This window comes from Leptopilina boulardi, unplaced genomic scaffold (genome assembly GCF_019393585.1).
Source record: "Leptopilina boulardi isolate dan_hultmark-lab unplaced genomic scaffold, ZJU_Lbou_2.1 LbouV2_177, whole genome shotgun sequence".
Taxonomy (NCBI): domain Eukaryota; kingdom Metazoa; phylum Arthropoda; class Insecta; order Hymenoptera; family Figitidae; genus Leptopilina; species Leptopilina boulardi.
The window spans coordinates 427,713-449,914 of NW_026137726.1; the positions used below are offsets into that span (position 1 = coordinate 427,713).

At 23.3% G+C, this 22,202-nt stretch overlaps 1 protein-coding gene across 6 annotated transcripts in view; it reads left to right on the forward strand.

The window, feature by feature from the left end:
• LOC127277714 (uncharacterized) overlaps window positions 1-22,202 on the forward strand; it is a 217,568-nt gene that overhangs the window by 130,039 nt on the left and 65,327 nt on the right. For all 6 annotated transcript variants that reach the window (XM_051299022.1, XM_051299024.1, XM_051299021.1 and 3 more), the window contains 3 exons: window positions 2,448-2,538; window positions 11,444-11,524; window positions 20,198-20,417. In XM_051299022.1, the coding sequence (XP_051154979.1) occupies window positions 2,448-2,538; window positions 11,444-11,524; window positions 20,198-20,417 (392 nt within the window). The remainder of the gene's footprint in view (window positions 1-2,447; window positions 2,539-11,443; window positions 11,525-20,197; window positions 20,418-22,202) is intronic.

Here is a 22,202-nt window from a genome sequence, read left to right on the forward strand (position 1 = left end):
ATTCAGATGAACAGGCAATAAACTGTATAAGGTTTTTTAAAATCGTAATATTAATACAATTAATATCAATATATTATCAACAATAGGATAAACAATATATCAAATATTTTTCAAATAATAAAGACACAAAGACGCCGAGGGCACGCCAAAAAAGCAGTAAAAATTGAGGTTATGTCTTTTCGAGTTCAATATATCGTTCAAGTCAACGAACGATTACTTCCTCTACTTTAAGGGAGAAAATTCAAAATCACTTTTTATAAGATTCAACTTTCAAAATTGCAATTAAACATTGTAATTTGCAATAACAATAATTCTTTTCAGTAGAGTTTATAAAAAAAATTAAAACAATTTTATTATTATTTAAATTATGATTCGATATATTTCCAAAAATTTTGATGCGTGATTATAGCATCCTCTGGGGAGTTAAAATTCAACTCCTTTTTTTACAATGTATTAGTAACTTTTTTCTTGCCATGAGTAATAACAAATCGAACGTGGAAACAAGGATCAAACTAATTGTAAGACAAATTATATTACAGATTAAATGCAAATAATAATAGTAAAAATTAATGACTAACAAAATAATAGGAACGCTTAACACTAACTTATTGAATAATAGAGTTCTGAAGTATTTATATAAAGTTTCTCGAAGCGCCTCTAGCGTATGTTTTTCAAAATGATGGGTAGCTTAATCTGACAATTATACACATGCCGTGACAAAAATTAATTTATAAACTGCATAACACATTCTTTTTAATCCTTTATTTTTATTTAAATATAACAGTTTCGATTACGACAAATTATATTTAATACAAGATACCTACTTATTTGAAATTTTCACTACCAGTTGACGCTAAGAACATACTTCCGAACTCTATAATGTGAACGATTACAAGTTAAAATTGTGTGCTTGGCAAGTAATGAACCATTTAACTAACGCCCTCCAAAAACATTCTATTTAACCAATTTGAAAGTTTATTAATAAAAATCTAAACTATAAACTGCATATGGTAAATGGTTAAAAAATATAAAAGTAACAATTGCTAAAAATTTCTCTCTAAATCTGAATCAGTATAGACATTTTACTAATTCAATCAGTACTTTTCATTTTAACTGAAGTTTCAGTTATTTTTTGAAATTTACTAATATAATTAGTGAAATATGCAAGCAATAGAAAATAACTTATGTAAATCAGTAATTTGTATATAACATAACCTTTAAAATTAACTATTAAATCAGTAGATTTTGTGACCGCCGCCATATATTTATATTACTGATTCAATCAGTAATTGATATTTTACTAATTGAATCAGTAAATTTCCACTAATTGTCAGTTGCTCAATTCTCGCTATGGCAATTAGTACACAGTTTTCCTAAAAGTATCAAATTGAGACCAAAAATTGCATTAAATCTTTGCAATGTTTTGATGCACATAAGTTATATCAAAAAGAGATCGTTTTGTCTATCATTTTTAGAAATGATACACGAAACGGTCTCATTTTTTGATGCAAAAAATTTAGTCAATTTATATCAATCATGGCCGAATTGAATCGACTCAAAATTAAACGAATTTTTTTCAGATATTTTGGTAATAGTACAATTGCGGAGACCATTTCACTATTTAATTTGAAAATGAAAATAACAGAAAATCAAAGACAATGTGCAATTCGATAATTAAAAATTGACAGCTTATAAACATAACCTAAAATGCATGAGAAAAAATTTGTCGATAAAATCAATATAGCCGAGCTTTTTAGAAGGTAGATGGCAGCACTCATCTATTTTCTTTCTTTAAATTTTTTCTGAATCGTTTTTATAAAAAGCAAAACTGCCATCTACCTTCTAAAAAGCTCGGCTATATTGATTTTATCGACAATTTTTTTTCTCATGCATTTTAGGTTATGTTTATAAGCTGTCACTTTTTAATTATCGAATTGCACATTGTCTTTGATTTTCTGTTATTTTCATTTTCAAATTAAATAGTGAAATGGTCTCCGCAATTGTACTATTACCAAAATATCTAAAAAAAAATTCGTTTAATTTTGAGTCGATTCAATTCGGCCATGATTGATATAAATTGATTAAATTTTTTGCATCAAAAAAATGAGACCGTTTCGTGTATCATTTCTAAAAATGATACACAAAACGATCTCTTTTTGATATAACTTATGTGCATCAAAACGTTGCAATAGAAAAAGATACAACCAAGTTTACTGTGTAGATTTCTACTGCTAATCAGTAAAATATGACTGATTCAGATTTAGAGAGTTCCATCATCAATTGTTTTATTAAAAACTGATTTTAGATACACATTTCCTCTAAATTTATACAAAATTACAATTTAGTAGAACATTTTAAGTATCGAAAAAAAAGATAGAAAGAAAAAACAATTTGTATATAAAAAAAAAAAAACGTGGACCTAATTAGCTCCTGTTCTCGTTTTGCAGGCATCCAGGAGACAATCCCTTCTACAGCAATATCGACAGTATGCCGGACATTCGACCTCGCCGGAAGTCGATACCACTGGTCTCCGAGCTGGTAGGTGGCCGATTACCTGTTATCCTCTCAAACTCTCTTGTTTCTATTGCTTGAACCGTCTATTATATACGTCCAAATTAATTACCGAATCAACGATCGCTGTCGTAGTCGCAATCGCGCTTCATCACTCACACCATTTGCTCTAAAACTTAATACATATATATATATATATATATATATATATATATAAAATTGACTTGTACGCGTCGTCAAATCGATAGAACTGAATCTAAAACTTGAATTGCACAAACTCTATGGTCTTTTGGCTCCACACAAAACGGTGCATGTCACATCGACACTTAATTAATCCACTGATTTACTTTAATTATTTGAAAGACAAATTCTCCGTACTCTTTAAATTTTAATTAGTCACTTTTTACTATAATTCAATTGCGCCTATTTGATCATTAAAAATGAATTGTCAACTGTTTTCGACTAATTTTTAGTCGAAATTGACCCCACAGCATCAAAACTTTCACAAAGATTTATTTGAAATGATCGAAAGTTTCGATGCTGTGAGAGTGACTAATTAGTAGAAAATTATTAATTCATTTAGTAAGGCTACTATTTTAATTAGTAAACTTTAATAAATTAATTAGTAGTTTTCTACTATCAATTAGTTATTTTGGATTAAAAATTAGACTAGATTCTTCTTCATTGAAGGTGGAATTTTAGTTTGGATCTTTGCGCAATAAATTTGACTGTTCTGGGCATACAAACAGTGTTTTAAAATTCTCGGTAAAAATCTTAAAATTTACGTAACTCTAGTTTACGTAACAAAATAAATGTTTTAAATTGCCTTTAAGGGAACCTCCCACGTGACCTAGTATGGGAAAATGTGTTTTGGTAGTTTACATCTTACTCTAAAATGGGAAAAGATTTTTATCAAAAATTTTAAGGGATGATAGATTTGGGTACAAGGAATCTCGCTGTTCTCCAAAAAATACATAAATGAGGCCTAAATTTTCAAAAATGTATGGGAATTATAATAAATTGTATTTTTTTTAATTAAACACTTTAATTAGTTCATTTATGGGGGGCGCATGATTATTCCCCAAATTTCGATTTCATAATTTTCAAGACATCGAAATTCTTATTATCGAAATGTCATTTCACATCATTTTTATATTGCGAAATACCATTTAACATAATTTTGATTTTTTCGAACTAATATTTTTAAATAATTATTTCTCCTATTTAATTAAATCAAATTACTCTTACAATGAGTAGTTTCGAAAGAAAAATTTTTTTATTTCCCTAAAGTTTATAATGGACATTTTAGAGAATTTTGAGTCTTAGTGTTTTAAAATAAGTTTAAAAAAACTGAAACACATTGACATACAGAAACCTAACCAAGAAACTGTTCCACAATTAACATACATTGTATGCGCAGATAGTTAAATTTCGTAAACTGCGCAGAGGTCGAACTACAAATTCCAAATAGAAATTCAGAATAGGTTTAGACTATAAATGATTGGTTAACAGAGAACACGTGACACACAGGTGGTAAAATTTAAATTGGTTCTTAAGTCTTATTGACTATCATACACATACTTTTATAATAAAAATATATTTTACACTAAAAAATTCAGTTCTATCAAAACTATTCTTTTTTTCCTCTCTTCCCTAAATCAGATTCAATAAGTAATTATTTATTTTGCATATTATTTAATAAAATAAATAATATTTATAATTATTATTTATCATTATTAATTATTCAATTGAATTTAAATTAATATAAATAATTATTATAAATATTTAAAATTATTAAATATTGATTTTTTTTTATTAGGAGAATAAACGAGCGACTACGACGCAAATATGTTTCGCGAATTTCTCTAGTTCTGTGTTTCCATTGACAAAAAAAAACAGCTTAACCACGCTCGAGTGCAATTTTTATCAAGGATATATTCAAAATGTAAACGATAGTTGTAACAAAAAAGAAGAAAAAAATGAAACCAAAATTTGAGATACGCACTCGAGAGTGGTAATCAACTTGTGCTTTCTCGTAATTTAATGCGTGTTTTACGTTTCAGTGTTTTAACGCCTACGACATGGCGCAAAAATGCGGTAAAATAACGAGCGAAAAACAAAAATATAAAAAAAATAATAATAATAAAAAAATATTTAAAAAGAAAAAACCGCTTTTCTAATAATGGAATCTGCTTACATTCACATAAAAAAATTTACTAGCGCTTATAAATATAAAATTTTTTAAGGAGGATGATGACAGTAACATAACCTCAAATTAAAAAATGATTTTTAACTATTTTTTGTAACGCAAACTAAAATATAATAAAAATTAATATCAACTTATACATTTATCAGAAAAAAATTGCGATTTTTTAGTTTTTCTAATAATTTTATTTACAAAAACCATTTTTTTAGTTTGAGGTTATGTTACGTTTACAATTCTCCTTATCTATTTTTCATTCTTAAAAACTACCGAGTAATAAAATCATTATTATTATATTTTTTATATTTATTTATTTTATACATAAATTTGAATAAATTATATAACAAAATTTTGAAATTAAATGAATGTAAATTGAGAATTTTATCGCCGTTATTTGCCGCCACGCGTATAAAAAAAACCAGTGATAATGATATGAACTACATAAGAATTTTTTTCATTTTTCTCATTAATGACATATATATACATATGAAATTAAACAAAACAGAAATGATATATATTCATGAAATGCGAGAGTAAAGCAATAGTGTTGAAAAATAAAATTGCATTCCAGCGTAACCGGAAATTGATGAGCTCTGGACAATACTTCCGGATCAGGTGACTCGATCGAAAAATAGTACAGTTCGAATCCAAACAAATTTGAAATTCGAATTAACTTCTGATTGTTGAAATTGACCGTTTATTTGTAACACATATTTCACGCAAATGTGCGAAAGTCAATTTAACTGTTCGCGGCAATTTTACTCTCAATACGCGTTTGCCTGTATTTTTTTCATATAAGATTCGAATTAAAAAAAAATCTCCATAAATTTTTTTTTCTATATTTTTTACACTCCTTTTCTTATTTTTATAAGAAAAGAAAATTAAATTTTTCAATTTAAATAACGGGAAAATTTTATATTTAATAATATTTAAAACATTTTATAATGAAAAAAAAATTAATAATAAAAACATTGCAATTTATAAAAATTAAATTGAAAAATAATATTTTAAAAAAATAGTAGCATTTTTTTTAATTATCTACAAGAGAAAAATTTTAAAATTACTTAGTATAAAAAGATTTATTATTAAAATATTTTTAAGAGAAATAATATTCTTGAAACATCGATCGTGTCACTTGGTTCGCATTTTGAAGTTTTTGATATAATATTTAAATATTCAAATTGGATTATAATTAATTTTCTCTATAATATATTAATATCTATTTATTGAAAATTATAAATAAAAAAATAATGAAAAATTCCATAGGGTGCATAATAATTTTTTACAATGTTCAAATTGTACCTAACTACAAATAACATATTTTTTCAGGTAATTTTCTCTATATATATTATAAAATATATTCATAGATTACTAAAAATCGAATAAAATAAAATTTTGAAATTTTTTTTTTATCAAATGCAATTATCCTCCCTCCTTGAGTAGTTAAAAATTTATGCACCCCCTTTGATAGTTGTTGAAAAATGAAACGAATTTCATTGACGTCCTATATAAATTTAAATGTTTTTTGTAAACCATATATAAGTATTTATATATTTTTAAAACTCAAAGAGAGAATTTTGAAAAGAATTTTAATTTGTGTGCATTAAAATCAGTAAATTGAAAACATGATGAGTTTTTATTATTTTATTTCACAAAAAAAAAGGAAATTATTATTAAAATTCTAAATTCTCTACAAGAGTTATATAAAGCTTCCGGATTCTTAAGAGAAAAATTTTTTTTTTAATTACTATTTTTTATATTCAAAAAAATTGAATTAAAAAAATTTTTTCCCTGATCCGGAAGATAATGATAACCCAGTATATTTATATATGTTTATTTATCTAAATATACATATATTTCCCTGAATGTTATGTGTAAAAAATTCACATTATTATTGTTGTGTATCGTATCTTGTTCCTTTAAAAAGAAAGTGTAAAAAATTGCACAAAAATATATTAAAAAAAAAAATTGTTAAACAATTAAAAAATTTTTTAATATTGTAAAATGATAAATGGAAACAATCTTAAAATCTAAATTTAAAAATATGAATAATCAATATTTTTTTAATGAATATTTGAAAAATATTTTGTTTGCAATTTTCTATTAAAATTAAAAAAAGTTTTAAAATCGAATAAAAAAAAAGTTTTTTAACAATTTATTTGTAAAAAATACTCATTCTTGTGGGATATATTTTTTCTATTTTTGTTATAGGAAAAAAATAATGAAAAACCATTTTTAATTGATACACTTTTTAATAAAATATATATATATTTTTTTTTTAATGTCAAAATTTAACTCCTCCTGTTTATCGTTTAAATAATCGTAATGTGAAATGATTGGCAAAAAAAAATAAAAAATAAAAAATAAAAAAATAAGAAAAAAAGAAATGAACTAACCAGCATATAATGCTCAATATTCTTTGTTTGTTCTCTGTGGCGCCCGTTGTTGTATCTACCTGAACACCTGAAAATCACCTGAATAACAAAACCACTCACTGAACCTCTCAAAAATCTCAAAACTCTACCTCCAGGTCTTGAAGGTACTAATTAAACGCCTTCTTAGCGAAATTAATTAGCAGCTTGTTCACACGTCGCACGTTGCATGCGATATTGCATACATGTTCCGAAATTAATATTTTTGTCATATGTGTGTGTGTAATTTTTATTTTTTGCTCACCAAGCATATTTTTTTTATGGTATAACTATGGGTTTTTTCAACACTTTAATTCCACTTTTTTCTACTCTCTTTTTTTTATTTTCTTGCGCACACATTGTGCAAGCACATATTAATATATTATATTTTCTATCAACGGCGAACGGTATTATTATTATTATTTTTTTTTTGAATCTCATTAACAAAAATATTCTTTGACATACTGGGAAAGAATATATAATTTTGATTTTATTGTCCTTTTTTACATTTTTCACAGGCTGAGAAATAGAATTATATAATTTGTTTTTTTTCGAATAAGTGTACTCAGATAGCACGTAAGCTTACAGCAACCTTGCGGTAAGTTTGCCGCGCAATATTGCCAACTTTGCACGGCAAACTTGACGCAAGCTTCAAATGTCAACCTGACCCAAGCTTGCAAGGTAAGCTTATCGAAAGATTGCAGTGTAAGATTACTGCAAGATTGCTCATTAAGCTTGCACGGTAAGCTTGTAGCAAGGTTGGTGCAAGGTTGCCAAATAACCTTGCTTTGAACCTAAAATATTTTTTTTAATGTTTCGTCTAATTTATATAATTTTTTATATAATAAAATTTATATAAAAAAATATATAAATTAGACGAAACATAAAAAAAAGTTTTTGTTTCAAATCAAGGTTATTTGGCAACCTTGCACCAACCTTGCTACAAGCTTACCGTGCAAGCTTACTGAACAATCTTGCGATAATCTTTCGGTAAGTTTACCACGCAAGCTTGGACATGTGGTACATTTGAAGCTTGCAGTAAGCTTGCGGCAGGTTTGCTGTGAAAGGTTGGCAATATTGCGCGGTAAGCTTACCGCAAGATTGCTGCAAGCTTGCGTGCTATCGGAGTACTCACTAAATTTAAATTAGCGAGAATTTGTTTACTAATTCAAATTAGTAGAAATGTTTACTAAAAATAAAATTAGCTAAAATTAGCTTAATTTTAATTTTTAGTAAAATATTAATTTATAGTAATAGTAATAGATTTAGTATTTTTTTTTTACTAAAGTTTTAGTGAAAAATAACTAAAAATTAGTAGAAATTTTCTCGAAATGTTCAATAATTTAAATAAGTGAATAAATTCTCACTAATTCAAATTTAGAGAGTAGATAATATTGTTATATTGTATTTGAAATAAAAAATATGAAAATAAAATTTACTTAACTGAATTGATTTTAAATCAATTGTAGATTCAAAATTTGAATAAAATTTTTTTTAATAAAATAAAATAAATAAAATGTAATAAAATTATTTTTAAAAAATATATAATTTAATGAACTAAAGATATAAAAAAATATTTTTGTAAATAATACCTAACTTAAAAATTTTTGAAAATTAACAAAAAACAACTAATTTTTGAAAATTAAATAAAATACATTTTCTCTTTTATTTTTTAATTTTTATTTTACGAGAAAATTCATTTTGAAATAATAATTAATATAAAATAAATTTTTTTCTTGAATTTAATATAATATTTATATAATATAATATAATTTTTAATAGCATACTTAAATAAAAATAAAATATAAAAATAATAAAAATAATTAAATTATGGTAATAAAAATTGTTTTAGTCAAAAATCACTTGATTTAAAATAATGACTTATTTTTTAATTACATTTTTTAGTACATTTATTTATATAGAGTGTAGAATTTCAAACGAGACATAGGTAATTTTGTTAATTGCTTTCATAAGAGGGCAGAGTCTCTTAGGTATTTTTTTAACAAATTAAAATCTGGTCGAGCAATGTTAAATTTGTTTAGAATAGATTTGCATTTTCCCGTACTTCAGCACAAAAAAAATAATATTATATTGTGCATGAAAATTACATTTTGTTGTGTTAGTTTAAATAGTGTGCATGTGATTTTACGTATATATCTATATATATATACATATATATATTGTAGTTTTTATTTTATATATAAAATAGAAATAATTTGAAAATAGTTAGAAAAAAGTAGTTAAATAATTAAAAAAAAATAGTTTACTTAACACGTAGAATTTATTGATTTCTAAACAAATATTTAACAATTTTTTTTTTCCAAAAAAAAAATATCGGCAAAAAATTATCGCTTCGCACATAATTAAAACGTCACTTTATTTTTTCTTTTTCTAAACAATTGACATTTTATATTTGAACATATTTCATCTTTTTGGTGACAGTAAAAAAATGTTTAGATAAAATTAAAATTAATTATTATTATTATTACTATTGTTATTATTATAATTATTAATAATAATTTATTATAATACCTACATAATTAATAATTTATAATGTATAGCTAAAAAAAAATTAATTAAAAATTTTCCACTGAAAATAAAAATAAAATGAAGAAAAAAAAATTGATTAGAAAAGAGAAAATAAGTGAAAATACAAGTCTATTTGAACTTGTTTGCAAAATAATGCAATATAGGTATAAAAATTTTGTGTGTGTCTAGAGGTGGGAAAAGTGGATTTACGAGGCATGACATCTTTTTGCAGAATTTCAATTTAAATTATTGCCTCACTAATCCTAATAAGCCATATCCACCAGACACCAAAGATTAATTGGATTAAACTTTATGCATAATCTTCTTACTATTTTTTCACTTTCTTCATTTCCCCTTTTTCTTTCCCTCGATTCTTTTTTTTTTTTTTTATTTTCTATTGTTTTCCTTTTTTTATCCTGTCATGTTTAATTCTCTTTCTTCTTTTTTTTCCTTTAATCTCTTTCAATATAATAATTTTCAAATTTTTGCAATTCTGTTATTTAATCTTTTTTTTTCTATAATTATAATTTAATTTAATAATAATTATAAAATGAAAAAATAACAAAGGCAAAAAAAAATTAATAATAAGATTATTAACATTTTATTAAGTAACTCTATTATTCTTCTAATTTTTTTTTTTTTTTTTTTTTTTGTAATTGGTGTCTAAAATTGTAATTTCAATTTATCTATATTTTTGTAAATAATACCTAATTAAAAAATTCCACAAAGTTTGATTTATTTATATTTATTTAGGTAAAAAAATAATTCTCATTTAATAATTCCTTTTTAACAATAATTGGAATTAATAGTCAATATTAATTTTTCTGTTCATATTGTGAAAAAAAATTTTATTTTATTTTCCGTGGTCTATTTTTTATTTTTCTTATTTTTTTTTTAAGCAAAGAGTTCGCATGTTTTTTTTAATGAAATAAAAGAAAATATTAAATAGAGTGCGGTAGCAGTATTTTCTTAAATTGCATAATGAAATTGAATTGTAATATTTAAAAAAAAGAAGCTAAAGCACGTCATGAAACTTGTTTCTTATTTTTCTTTTTTACATTGTGATATTTTTTTTTCTTTTCTTTTCTTGAGTACGCTATCGGCACAAAATTCACCGTTTTTTATTTTTGCAATCTCACTGAATGAAAATAGAAAATACTGATTTTTTTTTTTAGTAAAACATCTCTTTAAAAATTTCTATATTCTGTATACAATTTTGATGCTTTTACACTTGTATATATAAACAATATAGTTGTTTCTAAACAAATATTTATTTTTTAATTTTAAATTTATTTATTTCTCTATACAAAATTTTTATTCTCAATTTAAGAATATTTTATTTAGATATATTTATTTTAGTGTTAATTAATATTTAAAAATATTTTCCTATTTATAAATTTTACTTACAATTATACTTATCTTGTGACGTGATTTTATATAATTTTTTCTTCTCTATGATTTAAAAGTTTTTAAAAATTTAATAAATAATTAATTTTTTAAAATAATTTATATAGTTAACATAATTTTTTTTACCAAAATTTTTTTATGAAATTTTTGTTAATGATAAAAATCAAAGTAGAGTGAATTATAATTTTTCACTTTTTTATATTTTATATATATGACACCTTTTATATTCACAGATTCACTTTTTTTGTTTTTAATTTTTTACACCTATCTTTCTTAAAAAATATTTTTCCATCCTTTTTCTAATCCTCATCTATTGTCTTTTTCACATTCACTGAAGAGATTCCACTACATTGAAAAATAATCAAATATTATCTTTTCTCAGACAATGGCTGCAACCAAGCGAAGTCATGCTGCCGGTCTAACTTCCGCTGTACCTCGAGCAACTTTAAACGACGAAGAATTGGTAAGAAATTGGTCTTTGAAAAATTTTTCTATTTCATTTCAATTTCAAACAAAAAACAAAATATTTTTACTTTTCATATAGAAACAAATAATATATTAAATTATTTTTCAATTTTTAAAGACAAATTTTCAAAATTACAATTTCATTTTGTTTAGAGATAATATTTTTAAGAAATGAATTATAATTTTTTCCTTTTTTTAAATGAGATTGTAATTAAATTTGTTTTTAATATTTTGCTATGACAACGAAAAAGTTTGCTGTGATAAACAATATCAGTATTAATTTTTAAAAAATTACACTGTCGCAGCAAACTTTTTTGACCCCACAGGAAATTTGTTCGCTGTCTCTATATTAGCTAACGTAATTTGATGTGACAGCAAATAGTTCGCTGCCACAGCAAATTTTTTCTATGCGTGTAATTTAATTTGAAGAGTAAAATTTAAGTATAAAAAAAGATCATTTTTTCCCCGGTGAACAATGAAATAAAGAATTGTTTTTCTAACGTTATGTACCGTATATAGTGCACAAAAATCTTTTACTTAAAATCAGCGCAATAAAATTCGAACAACACTTAAATTTCATCAATTGTTTTTCGTACTAGCTGATCGATGCAAAATTTATAGAAAAAGGAGGTTCCCTCTCAACAGCCAGTTGAAAAGAGAATGATAAAATTTTTTACAACTTTTTTTTTTTTTATTTTACTCGCAAGAAAAGAGAGAGAAAGCCCGCATTTGCTGAAACATAAAAATCTTTATTGTCACGTAAATTTGAAATTCGTGAGTTCATGGAAAAAGTTTCCATTATTTCCAATAATATATATATATATATATATATATATATATATATATATATATATATATATATATATATAAGATTGCGGTTAACATTTAACAAAAGTGAAAACTCCTTCTAAAATCTTGAATTAGTTAAAAATAACAAATTGAATTCATTTTTAGGTTATGTTAAAATTACTATTTCTAATTCCATTGGTTTTTTTCCAGTTTTTTTTTTGTTTTTGTTTACTTATTGTTAATGCAAAAAAGTTGACACTCGAGTGTGTCCCTTGTCCACATACATACAAACAAAAAAGTTTACGTTGAAATCAGTAGAGAAATGGAAATTGTATAATCCATCTTCAAATTCCAGGAAGGGATTATAAATCATGGTCTTATTAAAACAAAAGAGATAAAATGAAAATGAAAAATTCTCCTGGTAAATGAGTTTTTTAATTAAATTTAAAATTCTGCTTCAAATATGGATTTTTTTATAGATAATAGAAATGTCATGAATTGTTTTTATATAAAAAAAATAAACCTTTAATTTTTTATTTCGAAATTTTAAGAATTCTTTATAAAAGTTAATATTTCTTGGAACAAAGTAAGTTTAGTTATTTGTTAACAAATTTATTTTTAAAATTATTTTAAACAAAAAATAAAATAAATTTTCTTCTATTTTAAAAATTTATGTTAAGTCTAACTTAAATATACCTTTACTACTGAGAAACATTAACGTAACATGCGGCTGACTAATAGTAAATTTTACTACTGACTGACTGACTAAAGTTTACTTTTACTACTTTTAAATACTGTAATGATTAGTCTGACTGAAACTGACGCGAAAAATTATTAGAAAATTAAAACTAATTGTCTGACTAAAACTTACTTTTACTACTAGACTAAATTTTACGAAATTTCAAAACTCCACGTCTGAAATTGACCTTCACTACTAATAACAAAAACTAAAAATATATTGTCTGACACTAACCGACTGTTACTACTTACATCGAAGTTGAACAATTCAAATTTATTTAAACTGAATTTTATAAATATAAAATAAAAAAAAATTGACCGACTAAAACTGACTTGTACTACTAATATTAAAATTATTATAAGAAGATATCGATTTTTGAAAAAACAAATTTTTCTATTCTTTAACAATAACTCGAAAATTTAAGCACTTAAAAAAATTTTTACTTTTTTTTTGGCAAAAAACGAAAAAAAAATTTATATTTATCCGAATTTAAAATATAGGTAAATTTCACATGGAATCGCCCACAATATAGAAAAATAATCTAGCAAATATATATTAAACTACATATACACCGGCGAATTCGTAAAAGCAGAATAAATTAAATTTAACCGCAGAACTCTCTTTTTTTTCCATATGAACCGTGCTGCATTTTATCCTCATTTCCACGCTATTTTCTTTCACGTAAGTGTGACTCAGCGACTGACGTTTTTATATCTTCTCTCCTTCTTTTTTTCATGTTCCTTATATATACCCTTTTTAGTTATTCACATGATCTTGTTTTTTCAAACACACATTTTACCACTTGTTTTTTTCTCCTTTTTTCATGAAATATGTATGATTTTTTTTACACCTCTTTCCAATTTCTCATCATTCCTAAACTAGAATTTTCATTAAAGGAAGCCAAATTTTAATTTTTAATTATTAAAAAAAAAAATGTAAATCAGTTTTAAATAAAAAAAAAATTTGCTTTAGAAAAAATTTATTGTGTAGAATAAAATTTGTTTTTCTATTTCTTATAGAAATAATTAATTTAAATTTTTATTTTAAAGTATTTTTTGACAGAAATAATTATTTTTTAGACGAATTTAAATTTTTCAATTTAGCATTTAACAGAATTTCTTTTTATACGATAACAATTTTATAAATAACAAAATTTTTAGCTACCGAATTTTTATTTGGCAGAATTTTTATTTTACAGTCATTTTCTTTACATAAATTTTAATTTAGGAGAATTTTAATTTAATCGAATTTTAATTTAACAAAATTCTTATTAAATCGAATTTTATGTGATTCGAATTTTTAAATGACAGAAATTCCAATTCACCAAGTTTTAATTTGTCCGAATTTTTATTTCTACGAATTTTTAATTGATAGAATTTTTAAGATGCCGAATTTTTATTTAGTCTGAAATTACAAATGGCCGAACAAACAATCGACAAAAATATTGCGGCGCAATTTTCCAAAAATTGCCAAATTAGAAATTATCAAGAAAATCGTGATGTGTCAATTTTGTAAATTGTTTCAAAATCTGTCTGTCGATTGTTTGTTCGGACATTTGTAATTGCGAACAAATAAAAATTCGGCATCTTAAAAATTCTATCAATTAAAAATTCATAGAAATAAAAATTCGGACAAATTAAAACTTGGTGAATTGGAATTTCTGTCATTTAAAAATTCGAATCTCATAAAATTTGATTGAATGAGAATTCTGTTAAATTAAAATTCCCCAAAATTAAAATTCTTTTAAATAAAAAGTTATATAAAGAAAATGACTGTAAAATAAAAATTCTGACAAACAAAAATTCGATAGCTAAAAATTTTGTTTTGTAAAAATTCGTATAAAAAGAAAATCTTGTAAAATTTGAAATCGAAAATGTAAAATTCTTTGAAAAAATAATTTATATCTAATCAATTCATTTAAAATAAAAATTCTAATTTATGATTTTAATAGAAAATTCATGCACCTCTATAATTATCATGTAAAAAATAAATAAATCAGAATTACTGATTTCTTTTAGATAATGTCCTATTTTTGTTTATTTTATCATTAATTTTTCTTATTTTTTATAATAATGGAAGAAAATATAAATACCTTCTTTTGGTTTTTCCTTTTTTTTTACCTTGAACCAAATATGACATATATATAAAATAGTATTTATATCTAAGCGAGTGAAAATGTAGTATCTTAGGTACGTTACACGCATACGACTAGGAATAATAATTTAGGAGAGGAAATTGAAATGGCGTGGATCCCTTTCCGGATTGAGGCATAAATTTTAGTCTAAACGTTTATTATAGGAATTTCCCAATAATTTTTGTAACGGATGTTCCTCAGATTCAATAGATATCCCAAAGCGTACACTACTCATATATATATATATATATAAATATGGATCATTTTTCCTTAACACATCTCTTGAATTTTTATTAAAAGTTGGCAAACATCATTTTATACCAGTGGGGACAAAAAAAAAAACTATTGGCGGAAAATTCGAGTAGCTATGTATGTTTTTGGGGTCATTAAAACCGAATCTGAAGTCCATTTTACCCCGTTATTTTTTTACTTTTGAGCTGCACAGACCGCTAAAATAGTTTACAGAAAAAAACCTGAACTCAAAGTGAGTATGGAAAGCATACTCAAATTGATACTCATCTGAAATGAAACTGGTTGCCTCATTTCAAATTCTAAGATAAAAGTATCAAAATGAAACAGGTAAAATTCATTTTGAGAATAAGAAATAATAATAAATAAATAATAATAAATAAATAATAATTCGGACCTGGATTGGAAAAATGACAAATAATTAGAATTGAAATTACAGATAAACTCGAAAAACGTATATTTACAAAAAAAAAAACGGAAAACATAACATATATTACATATTTACATTAACGAAAGAAATGCAACGAAATTTAACGTAAACGATCGATAAAAAGTTACGGAAAAGAAGCTAAAATGATCAAAATAGAGAAAACGTTACACATTGTTTTTTACGCTAAAAGTTTGGTAGCGACGCTGACGTTTTACGCATGATGAAACCATTTCATGCAGTAAAACTGCTCATGAGGTAAAACCTCTTCGTCTGTGGTAAAACCACTTATTGCATCCATTTGGGCTTGAAGAAAAACTACTTTGAGGTAAGACCTCTTGCCCGTGGTAAGACCACTTCGGAAGGCGTGTCCTACTACAATAAGACCTCTTCGAGGAATAACGATTACTGCTGCTTGCGCGACTTTTAAACACGATCAGTTTGATGGAACGCATGCGCGGGATTTCGGTGGGGACCGCTACTGCAGCGCGCGTATTGTGAATGGATACTAAATACGTTTTATTGCTTCGTCGGTAACGTAATTATCGACCTCCGATAAATTTACAAATTAAATATATATTTTTCAAACTTTCGTCACAAAATAATCTTTCTGGTATTGTTGAAATAAAAGAAAAACAATTTTAAAACAAAATTACTCTGCAAATGATTTCAACCTACAAATCTAAATTTCCATCAACCAGTGTCATTTTGAGTAACATGAAGTTTGTCTCATACTCATTTTGATACCCAACTGAAAATGAGTTGCCACAAAAATGAGTCCAAGTTTTTTCTGTATTTAAAGGTTAAACCTTAAAAAAAAATAAAAATGCTTTGCCTTAACTACTAGGGCAGAATTTCTTTTTTTTATGTTACTGTAAAGACTTTTTGAGGTTATGTCAAAAATTTGATCTGATAGGATAAGATAGACTTTAGATTCGGTTTCAGCAACTCTAAAAATACATTCATGTTCTGACCCTCAGATTAGAAAAAAAAAATGTTTGTTTAACTGTATTATAATTTATTTATATAATTTGCTTTAAAATTTATCCAATTTTGGTAATTTCCCACTGGAAAAGAAGACCTAAAAAAATTACAAATAGCAAAAGAAAAAAGAAAAAAAAACGAAAGAAAAGTGTTAAAACAAAAATATGAGAACGATACGCAGACGAACATTCTAACTGGCTATGATATATCCTCTATATTTATATAGTGCTTTTAGCGGATCAGTGCTTTTAAAACTGCCCTTCACTTCACTTTACATGTCTTTTACCAATCTAAAAGCATTAGAAAAAATATGCACTCTCGAGGTCGTTATGATATATGTATAAATATGTATACTACCACGAAACTTAAGCATGATTTATTATTAAGAACTCACAAATTTCCATAAAAATGTTGTATACGAATTTTCAAGTGGTTCTTTAAAAACTCGACGATTATTATTTGCTTAAATGCTACACGAGAAAATAGTTTCATTAATAAATCAATCATTTCACATAATAAGAAAAATTTTATATTTTTCAAAAATATATTCATTATTTTCTTTACTTTTATTTTTCTGAATATGAAAAGAAAGAAACGTTTAATTAATTCAAATAATCAGTTACTTGACTATTTATATAAATAATAATTTAATTATTGTAATTAATTATTATTATTGTTATTAGTATTATATTATTATTAATATTATTATTATAGTTACTAATCTTTTTGAATATTTATACAAATAAAAATTTCCTTAGTTCAAGTAAATATAAATTTGGTTCAAATAAATTTTATTTGTCTCAAATAAACGCAAATATTTCTCTGGATGAAAAATATATATAAATCATTAATTTTTAGTTTGCTTTTTATTATACGGATATTTACAGATATTTATTTATTTTCTTTTTCCTGAATGGATTGGTTTTTTTATATATAAAAATGCACCAAGAGAATGGAAAATCTCAGGTTTTTTTTGGGGGGGAGGGGAAATCTCACAGAAATGAAAAAAATCACATTATTGCTTTTATTTTTAGTTTTTATATTCACAAACAAACCTTTCCTTTAAAATTTTTTTTAGTAAATAAAAAATCAGAGGCATCTATTAAAATATTTTTAAAAAATAATTATTTTAGTATAAAAAAAATGCAAGTATCTTATTTTTTGCCTTTTCTACTTTCTATATACTAAAAATGCTTAAAAAAATTTAATAAAAAAATGTTGTTATACCAATTTTTATTAAAATAAAATAGTTTATTAATGAATTTCAAAAAAAAAATGCATTTTTAATAGTAGAAGAAAAAAAAATTGACATTTTACTAGAAATTATAGCAATATTTAATTTTTATATTATTTTTATTATTATTTATTATTATGATTATTATTATGGTTATTATTATTTTATTATTATTATTATTACTATTATTATTACATTTATTTGCTGTGAGTTGAAGTTGATAAACAGAAAATATATTATAATCGTTAAAAGACACACATGAATGGAAATTGAAAAGCACATACCCGGCACGATAATACAATAAAAAATCTGTTTTTTTTTATAGAAAATAGTTTACGAAAAAAGTACACAGGAAAATATATTTTTCACATAAAAAAAAATCTAGGTACTCTCACAAAATTGAAAAAAAATTATTAAAGAAACGCATAATATGTATGTTTATATAGTACATAAAACAAAAAGTGTGCAATTTCATTTTGTGATAAAAATGTATATGATATTAAATTCATGCTTTCATCAATTTCATTATTTTGCCAACCGCTCAATTATAATTTTCTAGCAGGTTTTCTAGTACATTTTTATAAAAATTACACTTTCCTGTGAACTTAATTATGTAAAATGCATTTGCTGTCGCAAATCATCACGATAAAAACGATATTCTTAAATTAAGAATATATTTTTAAATTATCTTATTGCTATCAAAATAATAATAATAATTATTATTATTATTTTATTAAAATTATTTTTATCCTCATTATTATTTTAATATTTAAAATAAATAATTATTTTTCTCATTTTTTTTGCATTCTCATTATTCATAAAAAAAATAAATTTTTTCATTTTTAAATTGAAAAGTGAAATTAATTTTTTTTTATTTATAAATTTCTAATATCGTTTTTACGTGATGCGATATTATAATATGACTGAAAGTGAAATGATGCGTGCGAGTTATGAATGTATTTAATATATATATATATATATATATATATTTATTTATTTATTTATTATAAAAGAATTGAATAAATTAAATATTAAAATAAAATAATATAGTAGGTATACATTTATATGGAATGTAGAATTTTAAATTTATTTCATTTTATACATAAACTTTAAATATTTTCGTAAAAAAAATTTTAAACATTTGTTACTTAATTTTATTATTTAATTTATAGATAAATATTTTAATTTCAAAATATACATTTTTCAAAAAAAAATTTTTTTTGTTTTGTTAATAATAATAAATATAAAATAAAAATAAAATTCATTTAATTTCTAAAGTGAAAATAATTTCTTATTTAAAGATTTATAATAATGACGAAGTAAAATTTACTCTAAAATTGAGAATATATTTTCGTTTCCTTTTACTTTTAATTTATTTCAATGTAATTTATCTAATTAAATGTAGTATATTTTCTGTCTTCTTCAAATAAGATTATATTCTCAACTTAAAATTATATATTTGATACATTAAAAATATACCTTGGAAAAAAATATTTATCTGAAACAGCGAAAGATTTCACTAGAATAGCGAAAGATTTTACTGATACAAGTAAAACTTTTGTTACTATAGTGAAACGTTTCACTGTTCTAGGTAAATATTTTTTTCCGTGTATATTAATTTCATATATTAATAAATATTTTAACATACAAATTAGAATATATATATATATATATACATTCTTATTTTTAAAGTATTAAATATATTGAATTTTAAAACAAAATTACATAAAAAAAAATAATAGCCAAAGATTTATTCTTAATTTGAGAAAATTTTTCTTCAATATATAATTTATATAAAAATTCTTAGAAATTTTAAATCATTAATTAATATTAAAAATATTAAAAAAAGAACTGTCAGTTAATTTTTTTCTCTTTTAAATGAATGATGTGTGTTTATCTTTAGTAAGTGGAATGTCAAGAGGTATAAGATGATAAATTAGGGGTTGAAATTGCATGACAGAAATGGGTTAATAACAGAAAAATGATATGCTCCCTGAAGAATTATTAGATTGTTAACAATATAATATAATAATTATAAATAATTATATTCTACTATATATATAAGATTTGTTATTAATATACAAATATTTTTTTTTCTAACTATGTCATCTGTAGAAGATGCACGTATACAAGAAAACACTTCAAGCAATGATTTACCCGATTTCGTCAACGACTCCTCACAACTTTGTCACTTGGACTGCCACTTCTCCAACCTATTGTTACGAGTGTGAAGGATTGCTTTGGGGCATTGCGAGACAAGGCGTGAGATGTATGGAATGTGGTGTCAAATGTCACGAAAAGTGCAAGGATCTTCTCAATGCTGACTGCCTTCAAAGTGAGTACAATTTTCTATACTACATATTTCTTTCTTTTCTTTTTTGTTTGTCTTTTTTATATAGAAAAAACGGTAATATATTCTAAATTTGAGAATATATAATTCTGCGCATATTATTTAAGATTATAATTCGTTAATTTTATTCTTATAAAATTAATAGAACAATATTTTTGAAAACAGAAAAAAAAATTTCAAATTAAATATATTCTTCATTTAAGAAGAATATTCTTATTTTGAGAATATTATTTATTTATTTAACAAAGTAAATAAGATGACAAAAATAAAAATGCCCTTTTAATTATTATTATTATTATTTTGAGAATAATATTCTTGTTTGGAGAGTATTATTCTTATTTTAAGAATATTATTCCTATTTGAGAATATTACTTTTATTTTGAGAATATTGTTCGTATTTATAGAGTATTATTCTTATTTTCAAAATACCATTCTTTTTGGGAGAATATTATTCTTATTTTGAGAATATTATTCTTATTAGAGAATAATATTTTTTTTTTGAGAATATTGTTCCTATTTGGAAAGTAGTACTCTTATTTTGAGAATATTGTTCTTATTTGGAAAGTATTATTCTTAATTTAACAATATTATTATTATTTGGAGAGTGCGTTATTATTTTGAAAATATTATTATTATTATTCGGATAATATTATTCTTATTTTGAGAATACTATTCTAATCTGAGAAGTATTACTCTTATTTTGACAATATTATGAATATTTTGAAAATATAATTCTTTTTTTAAGAACATTATTCTAATTTGAAGAGCATTATTCTTATTTTAAGAATATTATTTTTATTTTGAAATTTATTATATTATAATACTGTAATAATAAGCTGCATATATAATATTATGTTCTTAAACAAGAGTTAAGTTTGTATTTTTAAATTAGATTAGGAATCATATTTTTGATATATTTTATTTTCATACTAATTTTAAGAATATAATATTCTCAAAATAAGAAACAATTCTTAAATTGAAAAATATTCTTCTCTCGAAAATATTATTTTAATATTTAGTACTATTTTTTTAGTACTATATTTAGTAGTACTCAAAGCAAGAAGAAAAATTCAAAGATATTCGTCTTTTGCAAATGTTATTCTTTATTTGAAACTATTATTCATATCTTGAGAATAATTTTTCTATTTTTAGAAAATTTTTCTTATTTTGAAAAATTTTTTCTTATTTTAAGAATATTATATATTATTTTATTTTTCTCATTTTGCAAATATTTTATTCTAAATATGAGAATAAAACGCATTGTTTTGTATCCTTCACTAGAAGCAAAAATTATATTCACTATATTTAGATACTTGTACTTTTCTCTTTGTAGACAAAAACATTTCCTCTCAAATTGAGAGGAAAGTTTATTTAAAATATTTTCTTCAAATATTTCAAAAATTGTATTTTTTATTAATTAGTTTTATATATAAAAAGAGCTTTGTTTATAAACATTAAATTTCTATCTTTATTTCCTCTTACTACTAAACAAATACTTTTACACGAAGAGGAAAGCGCCAATAACGACTTCTTTTTTCTCATTCTTTCTATCAAAATAATAATAATAATAAAATCTACTTTGAAAGAAAATATTTTTACTCAAAGGGAATAACGTGAAATACTAATATAAAGTGCAAAATTTTCCTCTTAATATGAGATTACTGTTTTCATAGTATTTTTTGTCAATATTTTTTCAATATCTTTCTTGGAGCTTAAAAAAAACCCTTTAACGTTGAGTCGTTAATAACATTTTATCATTCATTGGATTAT